This window comes from Miscanthus floridulus, chromosome 7 (genome assembly GCF_019320115.1).
Source record: "Miscanthus floridulus cultivar M001 chromosome 7, ASM1932011v1, whole genome shotgun sequence".
NCBI lineage: Eukaryota > Viridiplantae > Streptophyta > Magnoliopsida > Poales > Poaceae > Miscanthus > Miscanthus floridulus.
Genome location: NC_089586.1, coordinates 89,675,764 through 89,701,751, shown reverse-complemented (window position 1 = coordinate 89,701,751; position 25,988 = coordinate 89,675,764). Strand labels below are relative to the sequence as shown.

Below are 25,988 nucleotides of genomic sequence, written 5' to 3'. Positions count from 1 at the left end.
AATATTTGATAAACACTCGACAAGAGATTGAAATGAGCACTGGATTTCAGCAAGACACGGCTGCATGTGCATGATTGGTTAGCGTCCTGTTGGTTTGGCTTATAAATCGTACTTTTTTAGTCAACGAATAATATTTTTCTCTCACAATAAATTAGTTAATAGTATTTTCAGCCATAGCTTTTCAGCGAAACGACCAGGGCAATATGTTTTGCTCGTTAACGACTACCACAGTAGATGAGTAACAACATGTAGACGAAAGAAAAACACACCAGAAACCATGAGCGGCAAATGGTGACACCACACAAGTCTACGGAACGGAAAAAGTTTACTTAACCCCCTTTTCATACATGGTCTACTTCACCCCTAATTATGAAACCGTCTGTTTTACCCCCTGAACTTTTCAAAACCGTCTATTTTACCCCCAGGCGGTTTTTGACAGCGGTTTTGCTATAGTAACAGCGGGTCTACTATAGCAACGGTGGGTTTGCTACAGTGATGGTGGCTTGAATTTTCTTTTTTTATTTTCGGTGAATCTTTGAAAAATCACAGTAAATCATAGAAAAATCATAAAATAAAAAATCTAATTTTGTTGGACTCTACATGAGTAGATCTACATAGTGAATATATAATACGGTATGCTTTAGTACAAAATTTTTACTGTAGCCTTAGATTAATTGGAAAATCTAATTTTATCTGTAATTAATTGGAATAATTCATAGCTGCTGCTTCTATGGTCCAATTGTGGTGAAATTTTTATGGTACGCTAATTATTCTATGCTTGAACTATAGTAAAAATTTTATACTCATTGGACTATGTATAACTTAGTTATAAATAAATTCTAATTAATTACAGACAAAATTGAATTTTCCAATTAATCTAAAGCTACAAAAAAAAATTGTACTAAAACATACCGTATTATATATTTACTGTGTAGATCTACTCATGTGGAGTCCAATAAAATTAGATTTTTCATTTTATGATTTTTCTATGGTTTACTATGATTTTTTCAAAAAATCACCGAAAATAAAAAAAGAAAATGCAAACACACATTACTGTAGCAACAACGCCGTTACTGTAGTAGACGTGCTGTTACTGTACCAAAACCGCTGTCAAAAACCGTCCAAAGAGTAAAATAGACAGATGGTTTCATAGTTAAGGGTGAAGTAAAATATAAAAGACGGCCTTTTCCTCAACGGAACTGACGATGCATCAAGCTCAAGCTGTGCCCGCAGATTGCCTGGGGCCGTAGCCGCCGTGCCCGTACTGGGGAGGAGCAGGGTTAGCCATAGGCGGCGGGTAGGGCGGCGGAGGATACGGCTGCGCCCACTGCGGCTGTCCCATCGCGACGCCCAGCTCGACGAACTGGCCCGGCGCCGGCTCGTCCGTCCGCTGGAAGTTGACGTAGGCCGCGATGGCGTACCCGGTGGCGACGGCGGACAAGTTGGACGCCGTGAAGAAGATGCCGCTCGTCGCCGAGAGGCCCCGCTTCATCGCCACACCGTACAGGAACATCACCACCGCCATCGCCACCGCCGCCCTGACGAGACGAGGAGGCATAGACATGTACCGACCAATCACAACCAGATGTCTTCCAACAGGCAATTGAGCGTCGGCCGCCTCGCGCAGAACGGCGGGCGCAAGGTGCTGCATGCGAGTTCACCACATGCGGTGGCTGGATCTAGGCGCGTACGTACCAGGCGTTTTTGCAATACTTGACGGCGACGGCGCGCCTGCGGCCGGTCGCGGGCGCGTCGGGTCCGAGACATTCGCCGGCCGCGGTGGCGAGGGCCACCCCCGTCAGCGCGAGCAGCGCCGCGGCGACGCCGCAGCCGAGCGCTGGCTTGCGCCGGTAGACGCAGTGCTGCTCGTCGAAGGACTCGAAGCTTACGAAACCCTGCGCGGCCGATCGATATGGATGGATCGAAGTCGAAACAGGTACAAGCAGTGAGCCCGCTGCACAACTCAGATTCGAAGGGTAATGCGGATGGAGTGTGTAGCTTGCCTTGGACTTCTTGCTCGCGACGACCCCCAGGACGACCGCGGCGAGGCCGAGCACGGCCGCCGCGCTCACCAACACCACGCGTTTCTGCATCCTGCAATGTCACACCGCTCTGCCTCTCCAACAACAACGGATGGAATGGAAAGACAACCGGAGGCCGCCAAATATGTGTTCAGCTAATCAGTTGCTACTCTACCACGAACGTCTGGTGTGAAAACGAACGGTGCAGTGCCCGCGCTCAGCTGCTGTACATACACGGCTGTGCCCTAGACTTGCAAAATCTTTGCCGCTGTTCACCTTTGGCTTGGCTGAATTAACTCTGAAAAGATGCGACAATGACGCAAGGCGTGCTGCAACCCTTCTGGTCATCTGGTCAATGCACTGTGCTCTTGCCTGTGCTGGCGTGCTGCAGCTGGTCTGCGTCGGGCGCGGGCGTCGATGGACACGCCTGGAGGCCGAACGTGGCCGCGCCGGGCTCTGCGAGGTTAGGCTATGTTTGGTTGGGTTTTTGGTTTTGGTTTTTTGTTCTAAAAGCCAAAAGTTCAACCAAAGTAGCTGTTTTTGGAGAGTGTTTTTTCAGAAGCAGCTGCTTTTCCGTAGTTTATTTTTGAAAGCTGATTTGACCCTGCTTTTGGCTTTCTGTTTTTCGAAATTGGTGGAATAAAAAGCTCTTCCATAGTTGTTTCAAGAGAGATAAAGATAAAAGGTATATTTTATACTTGTTTAACCAAACAGCTTTCAGCTTTTCTACAGCTCACAGCCCACAGCAGCTTTTCCACAGCTCACAGCCCACAGCAGCTTTTTCCCACAGCCACAGCTCAATCAAACAGGGCCTAAGGGCCACGGACGACTTTTTTACCACAATGGAGTGAGTTAACAACTAGGTGTAGCTTTGACTAAACTTTAACCCATCGACTAGTCCTTCTATTTGATCCTGAGTTAAAGTTAAGGTTTATCAACTAGTTGCTAGTAAAAGAGATCAAACAAGGCCTTCCCAAGTCAAATGGAGAACTAAATCCGACAAGATAGATTGGCCGTGTGGCCACCATAACACGGCATCAAAACATAAAGTAACCGTACAATATATATGGAGCCTCGAGCTAATTCGCCTCCTCCCTTCATCCCACTCTCAAGCTTGGTGCTAATTCGAGTGAGAGATTTGAAGATTGTATTTGATGACGCTAGAAAATCTTTGTGATTTATGGAGTTCTTATTATTTTTGGTGTTTGTCAACACCTAGACGGTTTGGTAGATTGTGGTCTCCATTGTGAAGCCCGTGTGGTGATTGTGCGTGGCTCTAGAGAAGGATTTATGAGGAGACATAAAGAGCAACTCTAGTTGAGCGAGACGTGAAGAGCGTCAAATGTTCTAGCCGGGTCGAGCGCTAGAGCTCATGGTGAGCACTTCACATAGAAGAGTGTGACTGGTGGGTCACCACTAGCAAGAGCACCACACGACAACCTTGAGCTTGTCTCAACAGGGAATAGGTGGTTGGTAAGTCACCGAACCTCAGGATAAAAATCACCGTGTCTACATTGTCCATCCCGTTGGTTTGTTTACTCCTAACACAAGCTTGTATTTATTCATTCATATATTGTGTTTGTATTGTTGCTCTTGTGTAGCTAGTTTGTTTGTGTAGCGAAGTAGTAGCTCTCTTAAGTAACTAGTTGGCTTGTGTAGCCTTGCTAGTTATATTGCTTAGCTTGTGTAGCTAAGTAATTATTGAGATGTCTAGTTTACCTTATGTAGCCTTGCTATCGAGTAGTGCTAGTGAGCTTAGGCTTTGTGTGCTTTGCATATTAGCATGTGTAAGCTTCCCGGTTGGTTGAGTACTGGTTGCAGAGGTTTGTGTGACATTGCAAACTAGAATTGTGTTAGTGAGCTGTACCTTGCCCGACACCTTTGTAAGGTGCTTGAAAACATAGTGTCGGGTTCATAAACCCGGGGTCCCTAATGGGCCTGCTTCCCAGCAAAAGCTCGACCCAGTAGACGACGTTGCGAAATGACGCGCAACTCCTGGGCCGGCCCAGGTACCTAAACGACAGACCGGAAGAGCGATCCAGTCTCCGACCGAAAGGCCTGGACCAAGAAGGGGACGACGCTCGCTTCTGACTCTGACCCGCTTCTCTAACCGAGAGTACACCGAACCTCTGCTTACAGCTCTTCTCCGACCGGCGCGGTCGGAGCCGACTGAGAAATGACCGAACGAAGATGCCTGCTCAGTAAGGACTTAAAGAAATAGGCGAAGCAAGTAAGGCAGGGCGCTCAAGTCAACCGCAATATCGAGGACCGTACCCTGCACACCTGTAGGACAGTACTGTCGGATCATGTCAGAAAGGTACTTTATAACCTTCTAGACATGTCAGAACACAAACAGTGTTCTGGGCACCGACGTTTGTCCTACAGTATGGTAGGCACCGATATTTGCCATACCAGAAGAACATGGTGGAACCTACCACATGCATCTGGCCGTCAACAGTATTGTGGGCATCAACAAACCGTCTTGTACCCGACGGCGTGGGAAACAAGACTAGTACCACACACTCTCTTTCTCTCACTCTCTCTCTCACACTTGTAAGGCCATTCCCTTCATCTATAAAAGGGGATGCGCCCTGTCCCAACAGGGGCAGACAACACACGACAACAAAGGACGAACAACAGATGGATCATTCTGACTCACTCTCTGCTAGCTTTAGACATTCTAAAGCTACACAGAGCATATGTTCTAATACATAGCGCACGTAGGAGCTCTCGTCACTCTTGGCCCTTCGGTCCAGAGTCCGACCGGACTTCTAACACATCCCATCTTACTCCCACCCATTTGTAACCCTATAGCAAACTTTGAGCACCTGGGCTCAGGAATAAAGTCACTGACTGACTCAAACTGGACGTAGGGCACGTTGTCTAAACCAGTATAAACCCTATGTCATTGAGTGCTAGGCCACATCCGATCACAACGTACGGCAAAACGACAAATATTTACTTACTAGTCACTTTTCACACCGACAGTTGGCGTCGTCCGTGGGGAGGACGCCGTACGTTCATGCTTTTGATCATCGGATGACCCACCTTTCTGCCATCTCCGTCATGGCGGGCTCGAGCGATACAATTCGCTTCGGCTCGCTAGAGTTTCCCATACTCCCACCTGTTGGGATGTGGGTTCCTCCCATCTTCGAGCCATCCCAGACCTTCCTCTTTGGAAGCCTAGACTTCGTCGCTGACCAGCTCAGCGTGCTTCGCCTTCGAGAGGAGGCACTTGTCCTGGTGCCTGTCGGAGGAGGAGCGCCCTCCATCGGCTCTGGGCCACCCGGCCGCCTCAACGACGAGGCGCCTGAGCTCCGCTCTGAGCCCACGCTGGGCTAAAACCCCACTATGAGTAACGTACATATTGTTCTTTACTCGCTATTTAATATCTTTCGCCAACTCTCCGGAGGGACCCCGTTGTCCCTACCACGACCGCCATACAACCGGTTCCCCTACGGCCTCGCGTCCCCCATGAACACGTATGCACGGGGGCTCCGAAGGATGCTGACGCCACCCCCTCTCACATCCGAATTTGTGGGAATGGCGGGCTATGCTCCCGCCTCTTTCCATGACCTCATGGATGATGAGGTTGAAAGCAATGGCTCTAGCATAAGCTATGTCATGGCACCTAGCCACCATCTGTCCCAGGAGTGCGCTATGGCGGACGCTCTGGGACAGCCGCCGGTGTTAGCAGAGTCCCTACAGACTCACACCCCTTCGGACCCTCGCATGGAGGCCCTCGCCCGTGCGTAGGAGCACGGCGAGGAGATACGACAAAGAAGGCAGAGCCAGCATCCACCTACGCTGGCACCCTCGGCGCAGCACGCTGCGCCACGCACGCATAACCCGGCGAGCGGCGCCTAGGGTCATGCCCGCTAGGTCCAGCGCAACATCATGGATGGGGGAACGATCCCCCATAGTTCGCTCGGGCTGGCCAAAACATTGTTGCAACGGCGATGCTTCTGCATGGCCTTTTAGAGCCTGTCGACCCCCAGGAGCAGGCAGTCCACCGGAACCTCTGGGCGCTGGTGGAAACCGCCGCCGTACAACAGGCAGAGAGCTCCGCGTCGCGACACCGACTCATGGCCTCTCTCCCCACCAGGGGAATAGGGGCGCACCAGTCAAACCGCTCACCACTATAGTCGCCACACGCGTGTAACCCGGTGAGCGGCGCTCGGGGTCGCGCCCGCCAGGTCCAGCGCAACATCATGGACGGGGGGAATGATCCCCCATAGTTTGCGTGGGCTAGCCAGAACATCACCGCTGCAGCGATGCTTATGCAAGGCCTTCCAGAGGCCGTCGACCCCTAGGAGCAGGCGGTCCACCGGAACCTCCGGGCGCTGGTGGAAACCGTTGCCGTACAACAGGCGGTCAGCCTAGGCGTTCGGTTTTAACCGTTAATTTGGTTCGGTTTATTCGGTTATAAAAAACTTTGGTTTCCAGCCTACATCACCCGTTCGGTTCTGCAGAAAACTGAAAACCATAGAATTCGGTTTTGGTTTTTTTAATTCGGTTTTCAGTTTTAACCGAATTAACCGAGACATTCTGCCAGCACTGGGATCCCGCCGCCGTCGTCGCCCACGCTAGGATCCCGCCACCGTCACCCGCGCTGGGATCCCGCCGCCGTCACCCGCGTTGGGATCCCGCCGCTGCACGACGGCATGACCTTCCTCGAACCACCTCGAACCCAAGAATGGCAGTCGTCATATTTCCCTTTTAGATCTAGATCTAGAGAGGAAAGGAGAGGAGATGGGGGTGGCCTCGCCGGTAGAGGAGGGGTGGTGGCGTGAGGAGGAGGGAGGGGCGGTACGGTGCCATCAGAGGAAGATAGGAGGGTGGTGGACTGCCTACACCACCGCAAAGGAAGGAGAGGAGGCGGGTGGACGACAGATGTGAAGGAGTCGGGGAGAGTGCTGGAGAGGAGAGGAGATGCGGGGGACGCAGGCGATGGAGGAGAGGGCGCGAGCCGCGCTGATGGCGGAGGGCACCATGGTGTTGGAGGAAGAGGATCGAGGAGGCGGAGTTGGTGGAGTTGCTGACGTAGAGGCGGATACGAAGCCAAGTGCGGACGACGGACGCGAGGAGGGGGCGGATGCGAAGTGCGGACGCCGGCGGACTTAGCACGATTGAATGATTTTTTCGGGTCCGTGAACCACACTCATGTCTCATAGACGTGTGTTGACACTGGCCAACTTTAGCGCAGTATGGGCCATGGTGGGCTGGGGTCTAGGGAGCGATAGAGCGTGGGTGTGCGCTCTATTTTTTTTGCCACGGAGATGTACTTCGGTTTGTTCGGTTAATCGGTTCGGTTTGAGTATAAAACCAAAGTTGAAGCCAAACACCAAACAGTGCAAAACTAGAAACCGAACCGCAAACCGAAAATTGAAAAAACCAACACTTCGGTTCGGTTCGGTGCGGTTCGGTTCAGTTTGTGGTTTGCGGTTAAAAAATGCCCAGGCCGAACAGGCGGAGAGCTCTACGTCGCGACACTGACTCATGGCCTCTCTCCCCACCGGGGGAATGGGGGCGGACCAGTCAAACCACTCCGTCCGCTCACCACTACAGTCGCCAGGCGTGGAATAGGAGGACGTAGCTGCACCATGGCCTGACCCGGCGCCCGCTCCACACCGACCGCCTGTGCGTGAATGGCTCGGGCCAAACCGAGATGCTCGCAGTGTCATCAACAATCGGCGTCAAGCCCGGTGTGATGATGACGCCCATCGAGGGGCGATGAGAGTAGGTGGCACGGGCCTCGCCCGGACCATCGAGGGGAACGGGGAAACGTGCCACGGGCATGGTCGCCAACTAGACGACTGGAGTCCTAGCCTGGATGGCCTGGGATCTCAAGCCTTTGGCCGTCGCATCCATAGAGCACCGTTCCCACTGCGCTTCCGACCGCCTACCAATGTCGCCAAATATACCGAGGAGACGAATCCTGGTATATGGCTCGAAGACTTTTGGCTCGCCTACCGAGCTGGAGGGGTGGATGATGACCACTTCATCATTCAATACCTCCCCATCTATGTGGGGGAACATGTTCGAGCATGGCTCAAATTCCTCCCGCATGACATCATCCACAACTGGGCGGATCTCAAGAGGATCTACATAGGGAATTTCTAGGGGACATATGTCCACCCTGGGAATTCCTAGGACCTCAAGAGCTGCTAGCAGGAGCCCAACGAGTCCCTACGGGATTACATCCGTAGGTTCTCGAAGTGATGCAACTCCCTTCCTGATGTCGTTGACACTGACGTCCTCAGTGCGTTCCTCTCTGGGACAACCTGTGAGTCTCTGATCCACAAGCTCGGCTGTCTAAAGCCCTGGACCACCCACGCCCTACTCGATGTCACCATGAACCACGCCTCTGGTGAGGAGGCGGTCGGAACGGTCTTTAGTGGAGGCCGAGACAAAGGCAAGGCCAAGCGTGAGGACCAGGACGAGGGCCCCTCCACACAAAGGGGCAAAAAGAACAAGATGGGTCGGCACCGACAAGCCAACTCTACTTTGGTCGCCATGGCCGATCATACAGGCAAGCAACCCTAGTAGGGCCTCCCCAACTACTTCGACAAGCTCATGGAGAGCCCATGCACCAACCACTCCTACCCCATCAAGCACCTCTACAAGGACTGTTAACTTCTCAAGCGCTTTATGCGACAGGCCGGTGGATCAAAAGAAAGAAAGGGCAAAGAGGCAACAGCCAAGAAAGGAGGCATGACGGGCAAGGACGGGGATAGCTTTGTCGATCCCAAGGAATGCCTCATGATCTTCGAGGGATCCGATGCCATCTATTCCAAGCGCCAGCACAAAGTGCGTTACAGAGAGGCATGCGTCACCGAGACAGTCGTCCCCTCCTTCCTTAGCTGGTTAGAATCTCCGATCACTTTTGATCAGAGGGACCATCCTTCACATGTCGCCAGATCAGGCCGCTACCCGCTCATCGTTGACCCCATTGTCTACAAGAAGTGCCTCACTAAGGTGCTGATGGACGAAGACAACCGCCTCAACATCCTATACGTTGACACCCTCAACGCCATGCTGAAAGCTCTAGTTTGGTTTTGGTGAATTGATGAAACCCTAAGTGCTAACCTAGTTTATCAAGTGATCATAAGATAGGTAGCACACTTCAAGTGGAGAAGCCAATGAAGATCATAGCATGACAATGGTGATGGCATGGTGATGATCAAGGGCTTAAACTTGAAAAGAAGAAAGAGAAAAATAAAAAGCTCAAGGCAAAGGTATAATTTGTAGGAGCTATTTTGTTTTGGTGATCAAGACACTTAGAAAGTGTGATCACATTTAGGATTGATAGTCGTACTATTAAGAGGAGTGAAACTCGTAATGGAATGCGGTTATCAAAGTGCCACTAGATGCTCTAACTCATTGCATATGCTTTTAGGATCTAGTGGAGAACTAACACCCTTGAAAATGTTTGTGAAAATATGCTAACACATGTGCACAAGGTGATACACTTAGTGGTTGGCACATTTGAGCAAGGGTGGAGAAGTTAGAAGCGAAAGGGAGTTGGTCACAATGATGCTGGCGTCGGTCAACTGACCGGACGCTGGGTCGCTCTGTGACCGGACGCTGAAGGGCTGCGTCCGGTCAAGTGGTCGGTTGGCACAGTGATTAGGGTTAAGCACCGGACGCTGGGCTGTGTCCGGTCAAGCATGACCAGACGCATCCAGTCGGCAAAAACATGTTTTGGACCCTTACTATAAACGACCGGACGCTGAGGGTCCAGCGTCCGGTTAGCTCTGTCAGAGCGTCCGGTCAACTTTTCGACCGTTGAGATCAAACATTCATAGTTGAACGTAGGTGACACGTGGCTGCATCTGGCGACCGGACGCTGAGGGGCAGCATCCGGTCAGTAGGACTAGAGCGTCCGATCAGCCCAATCAGTGCCCAGTGAAGGGGTACAACGACACTATTTCGTGGGGGCTTCTATTTAAGCCCCATGGCCGGCTCAAGCTCACTCTCTTGGCCATTTGCATTGACATAGCAACCTTGTGAGCTTAGCCAAAGCCCTCCCACTCATCTCCATCATTGATTCATCATCATAGTGAGATTGGGAGTGATCCAAGTGCATTGCTTGAGTGATTGCATCTAGAGGCACTTGGTGTTCGTGTTTCGCTGCAGATTTCACTTGTTACTCTTGGTGGTTGCCGCCACCTAGATGGCTTGGAGCAGCGAGGATCATTGAGCAGAGGGTGGTGATTATCTCCGGCTCTGATCGTGGTGATTGTGAGGGGTTCTTGACCTTTCCCCAGCGGAGCGCCAAAAGGTACTCTAGTGGATTGCTCGTGGCTTGTGTGATCCTCATCTTGTGTTGGTTGTGCGGCACCCTATTGAGGGTTTGGCGTGTGAAGCCAATTAGCGTGTGAACCTCCAAGTAAGTGAATCGCCACAATGAGGAGTAGCTTGCCGGCAAGCAAGTGAACCTCGGTAAAAAACCATTGTGTTTATCATTGATTCCGAGGTGATTGGTCTTCATTGTTATTCATCCTTGTGATTGATTGATTTCTTCATCAACACGGCGGTATAACCTTCTTGATCACTCTCTTTACTTTACCGTAAACTAGTTGACAAGCTCTTTAGTGTAGCTAGTTGTGAGAGCTTGCTTGCTTGGTTGGTGTGGCTCTTTAGTTAGCCTTTGAGAGCACACTAACATAGGGTAGTGTCATAGCTATTGTGTGAATAGATACTATCTAAACTAGAATTGTGGTAGGTGGCTTGCATTTTGAGTAGGCTAGCGCAACACTTGCTTTGCCTCGTAATTGTCTAACCATTTTGTTAAGTGTTGTTGTAGAAATTTTATTAGGCTATTCACCCCCCCTCTAGCCATTAGGACCTTTCAAGTGGTATCAAAGCCGAGGTCACCGTTAATTGAGGCTAAACAACCTTCGGTGTTAAAATGGCTCAAATCAACAACACCAAGAAGCCACCCTAATTTGATGGCTCAAATTATCCTTATTGAAAGTCAAAGATGATCACACACATCAAGTCAATCAATAGAAAGGTGTGGAAGGTGGTAGAAACCAAAATTGAGATTGGTGATCCGGAGAATCCCACCGCGGCCGAAGAAGTGCTTCTCCAAAACAATGACATTGCTCTAAGTGCTATTCATGATGCAATTGATGAGAGAATATTTGAGCAAATCAAGAATATTGAGATGGCTCATGAGGCTTGGAAGAAGTTGGAAGAATCATTTGAGGGCACTCAAGCAGTGAAGGGTGCAAAGGCATACATTCTCAAAGAGAAGTTTGCATGCTTCAAGATGAAGGAGGGTGAGAGTGTGTCAGAGATGTTTCATATGCTTCAAGTTCTTGTCAATGATCTCAAAGCACTTGGAGAAGAGGTGAAGGACAAGGACTTCTCCCACAAGTTCTTGAGATACTTGCCTTCAAGATTTGGTACATTGGTCACTATTCTAGTAAGGAGTGGTTTGGACACCATGACACCAAACCAAGTGTTGGGAGACATCATGACCGATGATACATATAGAGATGATGATGAGAAGGAAGAAAACAAGGAGAAGAAAGATGAGAAGAAGGATGAGAAGAAGAAGTGTGTGGCATTCAAAGCCACATCATCCAAGGGCAAAGCAAAGCAAGAAACATCAAGTGAGGATGATGATTCATGGGATGATGATGATGATGAGAAGATGGCTCTCTTTGTCAAGAGATTTGGCAAGTTCATGGTGAAGAAGGGCTACCATGCTAGAAGAAAGAAGTCTTCATCCAAGAACAAAGAAGAGTCAAGAAGGTGCTTCAAGTGTGGAAGCAAAGATCATCTTGTTGCTTAATGTCCATACAATAGTGATAATGATGATGATAACAAGAAGAACAAGAAGAAGGACAAGAAGGAAAAGAAAGAGAAGATGGACAAGATGGCCTTCAAGAAGAAGAAGGGTGGATCATATGTGGTCACTTGGGATAGCGATGCTTCCTCAAGTGATGATGATGATGATAGTGATGATAACAAGACCACCAAGAAGAAGGTTCTTGCAAGCATTGCTATCAATGAGAAGCCTTCTCTCTTCGACTCTCCATCATGCTTCATGGCTAAGGCCACAAAGGTACAATCTTATGATGATGGAAGTGATGAGGAACATGATAATGAAAGTGATCATGAAAATGATAGTGATAGTGATAATGATGAACCTACTAAGGATGAATTATTTGACATGCTAGAAGATACTAGAGAACACTTTGACATCAAGAGAAGGGAATGCAAAAGCTTGCGTAAGGAGATAAAAGCCCTTAAGCAAGCCTTTGATGAGCTCAATGCATCTCATGAGAGGCTAGAGGATGCCCATGAGAAGCTTGGCAAGGCTCACAAGAAGCTTGAAAAAGCTCATTCCTCTTTGCTTGATGAGCAAACTAAAAAGAAGCATGTTGAAACTTGCAATGTAGGTTTAACTTGTTGTCGGTGTTTTGGAACCGGGGGTCCCTCAACCAACGAGTGAATTTGTGCTGCGTGCCCCTAATCCCGGATGGTGATGCAAAGAGACACAAGGTTTATACTGGTTCGGGCAATCGAGGCCCTACGTCCAGTCTGAGAGATCGATCTTGTATTCCTTGCACCGAAGTGCTCGTAGTAGGGGTTACAAGCTAGGTGAGAGAGGGAGCTAGCCCCAGGTCTCGGCGAGGGTGGTGCGGACTGCTTGAGACGTTGTTCTCAAGCAGCGTGCAAGTGCGTGGTTCTATCGGTGAGTTCGTCTTTTTTTGTTCGTCCCTTTTCTCCTCCTCCCCCGGAAATGGCCCCGGCTCCTCCTTTTATAGCCACAAGGAGGAAGCCAGAAGTATATGAGAAGGCTACTATTTGCTGACGTATTCCGCTCCCTGGAGTAGCATGGCGTCGTGGGAGTTCCCGTCGATGTCTAGTCGGTATGGTCTTCAAGGCTGGCGACATGCTGCGCTCCTGTACTCTTGTTGACTTGGTGAAGTGCCCAGGTCTGGTGGCTGCTGTAGTAGGCTGTGCCGAGACCTGCCGTGCTGAGGCCGAGACCCGCTGTGCTGAGGCCTGCTGTGCCGAGGCCTTTAGCAGGTGGCAATGTGAGGTCTGGGCGGCCATCGTCGATAGTTGATTTAGGCGGAATAGTGCGGAACGTGCGTCCACAGGATACGGTACCATGTATTGATGGTAAAAAGGCGATTTGACCGTTGTCCTGCCGCTCCTGTCGCGGCGTACTGCCGATCGTGGCTTACGTGGTGGGGGCAGCTGGGCGCATTAATTGGATGCGATAGCCTGCCAGAGTGACTTTCGAGGCGGAGGCGACGAGGTTGCGGGACGAGCCCAGCCTCGGGCGCGGCGGAGTATGGCCAGTTCGCCCGAGGCCCTACCGGGAGCCTCGGGCGAGGCGGGACTCGGTTAGTTCGTCCGAGGCCTATCGGGGATCTCGAGCGGGGCGGAGCGGTCGGTTCGCTGGTCCCGAGGTCACAGGAACCCGATTCTGACTCCCCACGTCGTGTTCGTCCTCGATGCAGGAGTTCAGGCAGCACAGTAGCCGGTAACCCCTGCACAGTCCCGTCGTGGATGGCAGGATGCTGACGTGACGGACGTCTGGTCTGCCAGTTCGCTGTACTGTGCCGTCGTGTGGTTTGTCGGAGTGGTTGAGCGCCCTGATGGGACGTGCGGAAGTGACACGCTGGTCATACTCGGTCTTGTGCGTCGTGGGGCTCCAGTACGGCTTGATGCAGGACATGGCGGGCGACGTGCTGGTTGTCGTGTAATGACGTCGTAGGGAGCAGCGGCTCTGCAGATGCCGAGGCCGGGCCATCGTGGGGGCTCGGTGGCCACGGACCCTCAGGCTGCCGAGCCCGTGAAGCAAACTGTCGAGGCCTTGGGGGGAGTTATTGGCCCTGGGTACTGATTCCGAAGCCACAGTAGCCCAGATGTGGCTCCCCACACTGCATTGTCCTTGGTGCAGGAGTTGACAGCATAGTGAGGTATGGGCGTCACGGTGGTTAGTACAGTGGCGGGTAACCCCCGCCCAGTCCTGCCTCCTGTCCCATCGGCCATTCTGCTGTACTGTGCCGGGCGTGTGGCTGTCGTCGGGGACAGCAGTCGGCTGAGTTGATGTGACACGACGTTTCGCCAGAGGGACGGGAGAAGGAAGAGGTAGCGGAGTGCTGCCGAGCCCGCCTCGCGCGAGACGGAGGATTGGTGGCCCGGCCGAGGCCTGCGACGAGAGAGGGTCGGCCGAGGCCTTTGGTAAGGGGTCGCCCGAGGTCAGCGGCGAGGGGGCCTCGGGCGAGTCGGAGAATTGCAGACCTTGGTGATGGGGCCTCGGGCGAGTCGGAGAATCGGCCGAGGCCAGCAGCGTTTAGCTGGTTTCGATTTTTACGAAGTCTAAGCAGTCGTTTTTTGGATCTTGCTTAGGGTACCCCTTCTCACGGTATACGACACTTGTGATTTAATTGATACATCACTATCTATGCCTATCATTGTTCCTCCCACTAACCCTTCTTGTAGCACCTCTACTTCCACCTCATCTAGTAGTGATGGTCTCACTTGTGACCCCTCACTAATGGTTGAGAATGAGAATCTCAAGAAGGAGGTAACTAAGCTCACTCACACCTTAGCCAAGGCTTATGGTGGTGAGGACCACTTGCTTATGTGCTTGGGTAGCCAAAGAGCTTCTCTCTACAAAGAGGGATTAGGCTATACCCCTAAGAAAGGCAAGACGACCTTTGCTCCTTACAAGACTAGTTTTGTAAAGAACAATGGTCAGTTTTGCATTAGTTGCAAGCAAGTGGGTCACAAAGAGCAAGAATGCAACAACAAGAGCAAAAATGCTAATGTATCCTCCCTTAAGCTTGATTCATGCTATATGCTTATTAAGGGTACAAATGGTGTAAAGGCTAAGTTCATTGGCAAACCATGGATGGGCTCGAAGAAGAAAGCCATTTGGGTGCCAAAGAGCATAGTTACTAACCTTCAAGGACCCAAGCAAGTTTGGGTACCTAAAAAGAATTGATCTTCTTTTGTAGGTCAATTACAAAGCCAGAGGAAGGCATTGGGTTCTTAATAGTGGGTGCACTCAACACATGACCGGTGATGCAAGAATGTTCAACTCAATCAACACCAATGACAATGATGGTTATGATAGTATCACATTTGGTGACAATGGCAAAGGCAAGATCAAAGGACTTGGTAAGATTGCAATATCCAATGACATGAGCATATCCAATGTGTTGCTAGTAGAGAGCTTAAACTTCAATTTGCTATCCATGGCTCAATTATGTGATCTTGGATTCAAATGCATATTTGGGGTAGATGATGTAGAGATCATAAGTGTAGATGGCTCTAACTTGATCTTCAAAGGCTTTAGATATGAGAATCTATACTTGGTTGATTTCAATGCTAGTGAAGCTAGATTATCTATATGCTTGTTCACTAAGTCTAGCATGGGTTGGTTATGACATAGAAGGCTTGGTCATGTTGGAATAAAACAATTGAATAGATTGGTTAAGCATGACTTGGTTAGAGGCTTGAAAGATGTTGTGTTTGAAAAGGATAAGCTTTGTGGCTCTTGTCAAGCCGGCAAACAAGTTGGAAACATCCATCCTAAGAAAAGCATGATGAGCACTAGTAAAGCATTTGAGTTATTGCACATGGATTTGTTTGGGCCAACACAATATACTAGTATCGGTGGAAACAAATATGGATTTGTGATAGTGGATGACTACACTAGATACACATGGGTATTCTTTCTAGTGGACAAAAGTGATGTGTTTGCAACATTCAAATCATTTGTTAAGGGCATCCACAATGAGTTTGAAACAACCATCAAAAGAGTTAGAAGTGACAATGGTAGTGAGTTCAAGAATACTAGAATTGATGAGTTATGTGATGAATTTGGAATTAAACATCAATTCTCGGCCAAATACACTCCATAATCAAATGGCCTTGTTGAGAGGAAGAATAGAACACTTATTGATATAGCAAGGTCTATGCTTAGTGAGTACAATGTGAGTCAATCTTTTTGGGCCAAAGCTATCAACACGGCTTGCTATTGTAGCAACCGCCTCTATTGTCACCAATTGAAAGAGAAGACACCATATGAGCTCTTGAATAGTAGAAAGCCCAACATTGCATACTTTTGGGTCTTTGGTTGCAAATACTATATCTTGAAGAAAGGCACTAGATTGGGCAAGTTTGATAAGAAATGTGATGAATGATTCTTACTTGGATATTCCACTACAAGCAAAGCATATAGAGTATGGAATTTGGATAGTGGTACTCTTGAGGAAGTTCATGATGTTGAATTTGATGAAACCAAGGGTTCACAAGTAGAGAATGAGAACTTGGAAGATGTTAGAGGTATTCAACTTTCAAATGTCATGAGGAACATGGATATTGGTGAATTGAGGCCTAGGCAAGTGATTGATGATGAAGATGATCAAGTACAAGTGCTCTCCAACTCAAATGTGCAAGATGATACAAATCAAGCTAGTGCAAGTGACTCTCATGACATTGATCAAGATCAAGTGGCTAGTACATCATCTCAACCCAATGATCTAGCAAGTGCAAGCAATCAAGTTCCATTGCTCCAACCAACAAGTATTGCAAGAGATCATCCTTTGGATACAATCATTGGTGATATTTCAAGAGGTGTGCAAACAAGATCAAGATTGACATCATTTTGTGAACACTTCTCATTTGTGTCATCTATTGAACCAAAGAAGATAGATGAAACTTTGAAGGATGTTGATTAGGTGAATGCTATGCATGAAGAATTGAACAACTTCACAAGAAATCAAGTATGGGAATTAGTAGAGAGACCAAAGGGATACAATGTGATTGGAACCAAATGGGTCTTTAGAAACAAGCAATATCAAGATGGGATAGTAGTAAGGAACAAAGCAAGATTAGTAGCACAAGGCTATACACAAATTGAAGGTCTTGACTTTGGAGAAACATATGCCCCGGTTGCTAGATTGGAAGCAATTAGAATCTTGCTAGCCTATGCTTATGCTCACAACATCAAGCTCTATCAAATGGATGTTAAGAGTGCATTTCTCAATGGCTACATCAATGAAGAAGTATATGTTGAGCAACCTCCCGGTTTTGAAGATGATAAGAAGCCCAACCATGTATACAAGTTGAAGAAAGCTTTGTATGGTTTGAAGCAAGCACCTAGAGTATGGTATGAGAGATTGAGAGACTTCCTCCTCTCTAAAGGATTCACAATAGGCAAGGTTGACACCACTCTTTTCATCAAGAAGATTGGAAAAGACTTGTTTGTATTGCAAATCTATGTTGATGACATCATATTTGGATCAACAAATCAAGATTTTTATGTTGAGTTCGGAAAGATGATGGCTAATGAGTTTGAGATGTCCATGATTGGAGAGTTAAGTTACTTCCTTGGTCTTTAAATCAAGCAATTGAAGAATGGTACATTTATAAGTCAAGGCAAGTATATCAAGGACATGATCAAGAAGTTTGGCATGAGTGATAGCAAAGTCATTAGCACACCAATGGGAACCAATGGCAACTTGGATAGTGATGCAAGTGGAAATATGGTGGATCAAAAGTTGTATCGGTCTATGATTGGAAGCCTACTCTATGTGACCGCATCAAGGCCGGATGTCATGTTTAGTGTATGCATGTGTGCAAGATTTCAAGCCTTACTAAAAAAAAGTCATTTGAAGGCTACAAAAAGGATATTGAGATACTTGAAGCATACACCAAATGTTGGTTTGTGGTATCCCAAAGGAGCAAAGTTTGAGCTAGTTGGTTACTCCGACTCGGACTATGCGGGATGCAATGTTGAAAGGAAGAGCACCTCAGACACATGTCAATTGTTGGGAAGATCACTTGTTTCATGGTCATCAAAGAAGCAAAATAGTATTGCATTATCAACCGCCAAAGCCGAATACATATCCACCGGTAGTTGTTGTGCACAAATTCTTTGGATGAAGGCCACCTTGAATGACTTTGGAATTAAGTTCAAGAAAGTGCCATTGCTATGTGATAATGAGAGTGCAATCTAGTCACATTTTCAATTTTATTAGGACCTTTCAAGTGGTTCTATTTTATTAGGCTCATTCATGAAAATCAAATGAATTTGATGTTTATATGGTATCACTATTGCTTCTATGCTTGACATGATCTAGTGATAGCATATGACATGTTTATGGGCTTGTAAACCTAGTGTTTAATCTAGAAAATGAGCTATAAGTGTTTAACTCAACATGGTATAAGATAACCCTTATTTGGAGGTGTGAAGAAGCTTATCCTTGGATCAAACCGAGTTAAATATCTTTAGCATATATTCTAGTTTGAACCAAATTTGGGAAAATGATCCTCACCCCATTGATTGACATTGATAATCTTGACCCTACAAGTAATACTATCTATATTTAGAACCTTTGTGGTCATTGATGACAAAGGGGGAGAGAAACAAAGATAGTAGTAAAAATAGTGAAAAAGAGGGAGAAATATCATAAAGGGAGAAAAACATAAAGATATCTTGATATATGAGAGAAATGAACAAAGGAAAGGGATCAACTAAAATTTTGAGCACACAAGTAGGGGGAGCAAGCTCATGAACTTGTATGATGCATTTGAATGTGCATTTCATATGTTTTGCTTGCATGGCACAAGTTTTAAATTTCGATATCCATGCTTGTGTGGTGTATGCTAGTTGTAGGTTTGAATGATGAAATGAAAAACTAGCATGCATAGGTTATATAGTGGTTTCATTTTTCAAAGTGTTGTTTCCAAGTGGTATCAAGTTAACCATGATGCTAAGGATGGTATAATGGTGCACTCCGATTGGTATCACGCTTCAAAGGTCCATCTTTTATACCTTAGCATCATATGGTAGACATTGACTCCTATATTTCCTATCTAAGCATATGTGCAAGCTTCAATCCAAACTCTTAGCACATATGTAGGGGGAGCAATTGCTACCATTTGGGGTTCATGAAACTTGTCCATATCTTTTTACACATGGTAAATATGCTTGGACAAGCAACATGGATTCAATTGAATTTTAATTCATATCTTTGTATAAGGGTTGTCATCAATTACCAAAAAGGGGGAGATTGAAAGCTCTAGTTTGGTTTTGGTGAATTGATGAAATCATAAGTGCTAACCTACTTTATCAAGTGATCATGAGATAGGTAGCACACTTCAAGTGGAGAAGCCAATGAAGATCATAGCATGACAATAGTGATGGCATGGTGATGATCAAGGGCTTAAACTTGAAAATAAGAAAGAGAAAAACAAAAAACTCAAGTCAAAGGTATAATTTGTAGGAGTTATTTTGTTTTGGTGATCAAGACACTTAGAAAGTATGATCACATTTAGGATTGATAGCCGTACTATTAAGAGGAGTGAAACTCATAACGGAATGCGGTTATCAAAGTGCCACTAGATGCTCTAACTCATTGCATATGCTTTTAGGATCTAGTGGAGAACTAACACCCTTGAAAATGTTTGTGAAAATATGCTAACACATGTGCACAAGGTGATACACTTAGTGGTTGGCACATTTGAGCAAGGGTGGAGAAGTTAGAAGTGAAAGGGAGTTGGTCGCAATGATGCTGGCGTTGGTCAACTGACCGGACGCTAGGTCGCTCTACGACCGAACGCTGAAGGGCTGTGTCCGGTCGAGTGGTCGGTCGGCACAGTGATTAGGGTTAAGCACCGAACGCTGGGCTATGTCCGGTCAAGCATGACCGGACGCGTCCGGTTGGCAAAAACATGTTTTGGACCCTTACTGTAAACAATCGGACGCTGAGAGTCCAGCGTCCGGTCAGCTCTGTCAGAGCGTCCGGTCAACTTTTCAACCGTTGAGATCAAACGTTCACAGTTGAACGCAGGTGACACGTGGCTGCATCTGGCGACCGGACGCTGAGGGGCAGCGTCCGATCAGTAGGACCGGAGCGTCCGGTCAGCCCAATCAGTGTCTAGTGAAGGAGTACAACGGCTCTATTTTGTGGGGGCTTCTATTTAAGCCCCATGGTGTGGCAGAACCTCCTAAGTTATAGGGCCCACATGCACCTGTCACTGTCCAACGACCTTTGACATTTATGCATATGTTTCCATTAACTTAAAAAGACTGTCGGGTGTCCTCGGGGAACCCCGAATCATCCACGATTTCCGAGCAGGATCACGTTATAGAGTCATTGCAGTAATACAACACTTATTCAAATATCGACACCAGAGTAAAAACAGCGGAAGTCTTACAATAACATAATTTACAAAACAGTAGTTTCAAACCTCGCACTAGGTTCAATGTTTATTACAAAACAAAATAGTGGAGTGGCATTATAATATAATACAAAACACACAAGGAGATTGCCCTGCCCAAGGGCCACACATTTACTTCACATCGTCATCACAAGGTACAACTGTCATGCAGCACGATCCAAAACAGATCTGCTCATGAGGCTCACCTGCAACAAGAGTCAACGAACCCTGAGTACAAAAGTACTCAACAAGACTTAACCGAAATAAAACTGATAGAATTCAGGAATGCAGGCTCAGGGATTCAAGATATGGTTTTAGCAATAATCAAGGTTCTTTTGCGTAAAAGCTCTTTATCAAAAGTCTTTATATAGAAAGCTTCATAAAATCATATACAAAGCTGACACGATCCATACTGAGATCATGAAACTTCATATCCAACACCTTCACAAGCCTTATTCAAGTTCCAGTTATTAATGCTACGATGATGAACAGTGAGTTGAGTCTCCATAACCGAGGAGCAACGACGATTCGAACCGATTATAAACCCAGCTGGGGATTCCAGACCACACGACATATGTAGGTCCCTGACCTACATATACCAACCTACCCTCGGATCCTCTAAAACAAGAACGGGTCTGCGCCACCCGAGAATACAGTACTCCACTAATCCAGCCCGTAGCCACGTGGGTACACGCTATTCCCGCCATCTCTCCACTCCCAGTGCGTGAGTAGCCATTCTCGTAATAGAATCGCCAAGTTCAGGCTTACCGGAGTATGTGGTTAGTACTACAAATTCTCACCTCATGCAATTCAACAACGGACGTGCCTTAATCGACACAGGCGGAAAGAACCCGCTCACAAGACCTCCATGTCTTGTGGCTCACACACACCGAGTCCGCCCGGTCTAGATTTATTACTCCACATTCCCATATCACATGATAGCATAAGTAACCAAGGTTCCATTTAAAACTTGCAGGTGGCAGGTAATCACCCGACTTTCATCGTTCTACGTATAGCTAAGCAAAACTAGGCATATACGAGTTTAAAACTGGTAATATGGTAAATATGGAATAACAAGGGTGGTAATGCACCAATTAGGCTCTTACTTAACTCCTAATCACTTAATGCAGTAATGGAAAGCAAAAGCGAAATTAATTTGTAAAACACAAGGTAGGGTTGTATGCACCCGGGGCTTGCCTTCGTTGACGGAAAAGTCTGATTCCTGCGACGTCACACAAGTATTCGATCTGACCTCAACAGACGGATTAACCTCCTCAACAGCTTGATTAACTACCACGTGTTCACCTTTGTTCACTACACGTAATAACAATGCCACGTTTAACATGATGCGGAATACGAAATATGATGCTCGATGATGGATACAAAAATTAACAATTTGAATACAACTTTCCTTCGCGGTACAGTTGCAAGTCAAACAAACTAAATCTTTTTCGTAACACATACATCAACTGCCAAGGATCATTATCAACAAATGACCCAAGGTCATCACTCAATCCAAAATTACAAACAAAACCTAAATCACTAAAGGTTACTATTTGCTTTTATGAATTAATTATTTAATTAAAATTATGAAATAAATCAACTTATTCTAATTGAGCTCAAAATTTTAGTAAATGTTCATTACATGATAACTAAGTGGCAAAACAAATTTCATAATTTTTGGACAAGTAAATAAGCCTAGAAAAATCATGGAAAGTCATTTATTAATTAATTGAGCAATTTTTATCATACCCCAAAAATACTGAAAATCAATATTTCAAATTTTTGTTATATAATATACCTCATAGAGAATTCACATAAAAATTTTCATAATTTTTGGAGCTCTAAATAATTCTACACAAAAATAACAAATTACAGCACTATTCATTTAATTCTGAAAAATAGAAAATCTACTTAGAACGCTGAGTCACTGACACCCGGGTCCCACATGTCATCTTCAACCTCCGACGTTGACCACGGCAGCGACGGCTCTGACCGGCGAATTCTCGTCGACGGTGAGTTCACCGGCGACGACCAACGTACCAAAATGATCACCAAGTCTAGGCGCATCGATTGACGTCCCTATCAGCACTGATTACGGTCCTATACTAGCTCGTCATCGACCATGGCGGACGCGGTGGCACGGCAGCGCTACGCCGGCGGTGTGCGACTGGTAGAGCTCAAACAAGGGATCTAGGAAGCACCAGTGGCTCACCCCGAACGCGTTGAAGCAAGGAGCGAGGTCGGAGAAGCAACGGAGAGGCGTGACGACGATCACGGTGATCATGGCGGAGCAAAACGTCGTCGGCGATGGTGTACCGGTGACTGCAGTGATCAAAATGAGTAACCAGCTATGGATTAAGTACTACAGCATCGAGACGAAGCAGAATCAGCCAAAACCAGGGACGAAGATGCACCGTGGAGCTCTGGCCGCGGCGAATCGTGCTCGGTGGAGGAGTTGCCGGCCACGAGGAAGAAGACGATGCAACTCGAGTTCCCGACTTAGACTAGTTGAATTGGTGGGTTGGCTGGATGCGCAAGGATACGGCGGAGCTAGAGCATGCTTTGCCGAGACGGTAACGGCGCTAGGTCGACGGTGAGAGCTCGACGGAGTGGAGCAGCGGCGACGGGAAAACAGAGCAAGAAGAAAGGGCAAAGACGAGGGCGTCAGAGCTTTATAGGGCGGCCAAGGAAGCAAGGAGAAGCCACGGCAACGCCTTTCCCGCTCCAGCGCGAAGCCAAGGCCACCACGCGCGCGCCTAGAACGCCGAAGACGGTCGCCGGCTATGTAGCTTCGGCGGTGAACACTGTTCACAATATTTACAAGTTTGCCATTCGCCAAAATTCACAAATTACTCTCAAATTTTCATAACAACTCAAAAATCTCCATAAACAAAAGTTGTTCAAAATCAAAAGTTCTACAACTTTGCTTCTATAACCATCTCCTAATTCGGTCTAGATTTTGAAATGAACTTTTGAATTTGAATAGGGAATATTTAACGAATTACGCCTTTTTGAATTACTCCAAATTTTTCTAAACAACTTGAAAAACTCCAAAAATAAACTTTGTATAACTTGTTAAGCTCTACACTTTTGCTTTTGGGATCAACCCCAAAATATGCTTATATTTTGAAATGGATTTTTAGGGTAGGATTTAAATGCTGAAAAGCGGGGTTTTCTCGAAAAATTCAAAAATCCAAACAAACTTTGAATTTAAGTCAAACAATACAATTCAACACATACCACATGAATATAAACTCGTTTTAGTGTATGCATCTCAAAGTTTTCACCAAATGCCAAATGCTTTGCAATGCATATGATGACATGTCAGGTTTTAGTATTTTAAGCACCCGAGGTGTTACACATGGCCAGCTCAAGCTCACTCTCTTGGCCATTTGCATTGACATAGCAACATTGTGAGCTTAGCCAAAGCCCTCCCACTCATCTCCATCATTGATTCATCATCATAGTGAGATTGGGAGTGATCCAAGTGCATTGCTTGAGTGATTGCATCTAGAGGCACTTGGTGTTCGTGTTTCACTGTGGATTTCACTTGTTACTCTTGGTGGTTGCCGCCACCTAGACAGCTTGGAGCAGCGAGGATCATTGAGCGGAGGGTGGTGATTATCTCCAGCTCTGATCGTGGTGATTGTGAGGGGTTCTTGACCTTTCTCCGGTGGAGCGCCAAAAGGTACTCTAGTGGATTGCTCATGGCTTGTGTGATCCTCATCTTGTGTTGGTTGTGCGGCACCCTATTGAGGGTTTGGCGTGTGAAGCCAATTAGCGCGTGAACCTCCAAGTAAGTGAATCGCCACAATGAGGAGTAGCTTGCCGGCAAGCAAGTGAACCTCGGTAAAAAATCATTGTGTTCATCATTGATTCCGAGGTGATTGGTCTTCATTATTATTCATCCTTGTGATTGATTAGTTTCTTCATCAACACGGCGGTATAACCTTCTTGATCACTCTCTTTACTTTACCGCAAACTAGTTGACAAGCTCTTTAGTGTAGCTAGTTGTGAGAGCTTGCTTGCTTGGTTGGTGTGGCTCTTTAGTTAGCCTTTGAGAGCACACTAACATAGGGTAGTGTCATAGCTATTGTGTGAATAGACACTATCTAAACTAGAATTGTGGTAGGTGGCTTACATTTTGAGTAGGCTAGCGCAACACTTGCTTCGCCTCATAATTGTCTAACCATTTTGTTAAGTGTTGTTGTAGAAATTTTATTAGGCTATTCACCCCCCCCTCTAGCCATTAGGACCTTTCACGTGCGCATCCTCTAGTCGGAGCTCCATCTAGTGAGTTCTTCCTTCCACGGTGTGATCCCGGGGACGTAGGCGTACCCGCTCGGGCAAATCGACCTGCCCGTCACGTTTGGCAACCGAGCCAACTTCTGCTCAGAGGTCCTCACCTTTGAAGTGGTGGACTTCCCAGGGTCCTACCATGCTATCTTAGGGCACCCATACTGCGCCAAGTTCATGGCGATCCCCAACTACACCTACCTCAAGTTGAAGATGCCGAGACCGAATGGCGTCATCACTGTGGGTAGCACCTTTTCGCACACCTACATGTGTGACCGCGAGCATTACGAGCTCACCACTGCCATCATCAACTCAGCCAAGCTCCCTCGGCTCGGAGAATCGTCGACCCCAGCAGTCCTAGACTACAACAAGCCAACCTCCTCGACTGCCTTCCGCCCACTCGAAGAAACTAAGGCGGTGGGAATCGACCCCACCGACCCAACCAAAATGGTGCAGATCGTGACCTAGCTCTCGGCCAAATAGGAATGTGAGCTCGCAGACTTTCTATGCGCCAATCGTGATGTCTTCGCATGGAAACCTTCTGACATGCCAGGCATACCACGGGAGGTCGCCGAGCATGCACTACGCCTCATCCGAGGCTCAAAGCCCGCCAAGCAACGCCTGCGTCACTTTGACGATGAGAGGCTAAGGGCCATAGGCGAGGAGGTCGCCAAACTCCTGGCAGCTAGATTCATCAAGGAGGTATACCACTCCGACTGGCTTGCCAATCCTGTTCTTGTTAAAAAGAAGACCGGAAAATAGAGAATATGCGTTGATTATACCGGCCTCAACAAGGCGTGCCCAAAGGACCATTTTCCTTTGCCATGCATAGACCAGATAGTCGACTCCACCTCAGGATGCAAAATCCTCTCCTTTCTAGATGCTTACTCAGGCTATCACCAGATCACGATGAAAGAGTCCGACCAGCTCACAACGTCATTTATCACCCTGTATGGTTCGTACTGCTACGTAACCATGCCTTTCGGTCTGAAGAATGCTGGCGCCACCTATCAATGGTGCATGCAGTAATGCTTCGCCGATCAAATCGACCCGCTCGACCAGCCTAACCAAGTCGAGCGGCCAAAACCAACAATCGCCGTCTATGTTCATGACATAGTGGTCAAAATGGCTCAAGCTTGCGACCTGATCGCGAACTTGGCCGCAATGTTCGTGAACCTTCGAAGGTTCAACATCAAATTGAATCCTGAAAAATGTATTTTCAGGGTTTCGAAGGGGAAGCTGCTTGGATACATTGTGTCCGAACGCGGTATCGAGGCCAACCCCAAAAAAATCATGGCCATCTCCAACATGGGCCCTATACGCAACGTCAAGGGTGTACAAAGGCTTGCCGGTTACTTGGCCACCCTGAGTCGATTTATCTTGCCGCTAGGCGAGCGGGGGATGCCTCTCTACAAGCTTCTCAAACGGACGGATGCGTTCATCAAGACTGAGGAAGCA

The 25,988-nt window shown here is 47.3% G+C and overlaps 1 protein-coding gene across 1 annotated transcript; it reads right to left on the bottom strand.

The window, feature by feature from the left end:
• Window positions 1-1,216: 1,216 nt before the first annotated feature.
• On the bottom strand, window positions 1,217-2,093 carry LOC136465829 (uncharacterized). Its single transcript, XM_066464414.1, has 3 exons — window positions 2,004-2,093; window positions 1,696-1,895; window positions 1,217-1,538 (listed from the first exon to the last, which is right to left on the bottom strand). Exons 1-3 carry the CDS (start codon window positions 2,091-2,093, stop codon window positions 1,217-1,219), a joined length of 612 nt encoding a protein of 203 aa, XP_066320511.1.
• Between the last annotated feature and the right edge of the window lie 23,895 nt (window positions 2,094-25,988).

Coding starts and splice junctions, on each gene's coding strand:
- LOC136465829 (XM_066464414.1), bottom strand. CDS start 2,093: ATGCAGAAACGCGTGGTGTTGGTGAGCGCGGCGGCCGTGCTCGGCCTC. Junction 1,896..2,003: donor TCGCGAGCAAGAAGTCCAAG/GCAAGCTACACA, acceptor TCGGCCGCGCAG/GGTTTCGTAAGCTTCGAGTC. Junction 1,539..1,695: donor AAGTATTGCAAAAACGCCTG/GTACGTACGCGC, acceptor TCGTCTCGTCAG/GGCGGCGGTGGCGATGGCGG.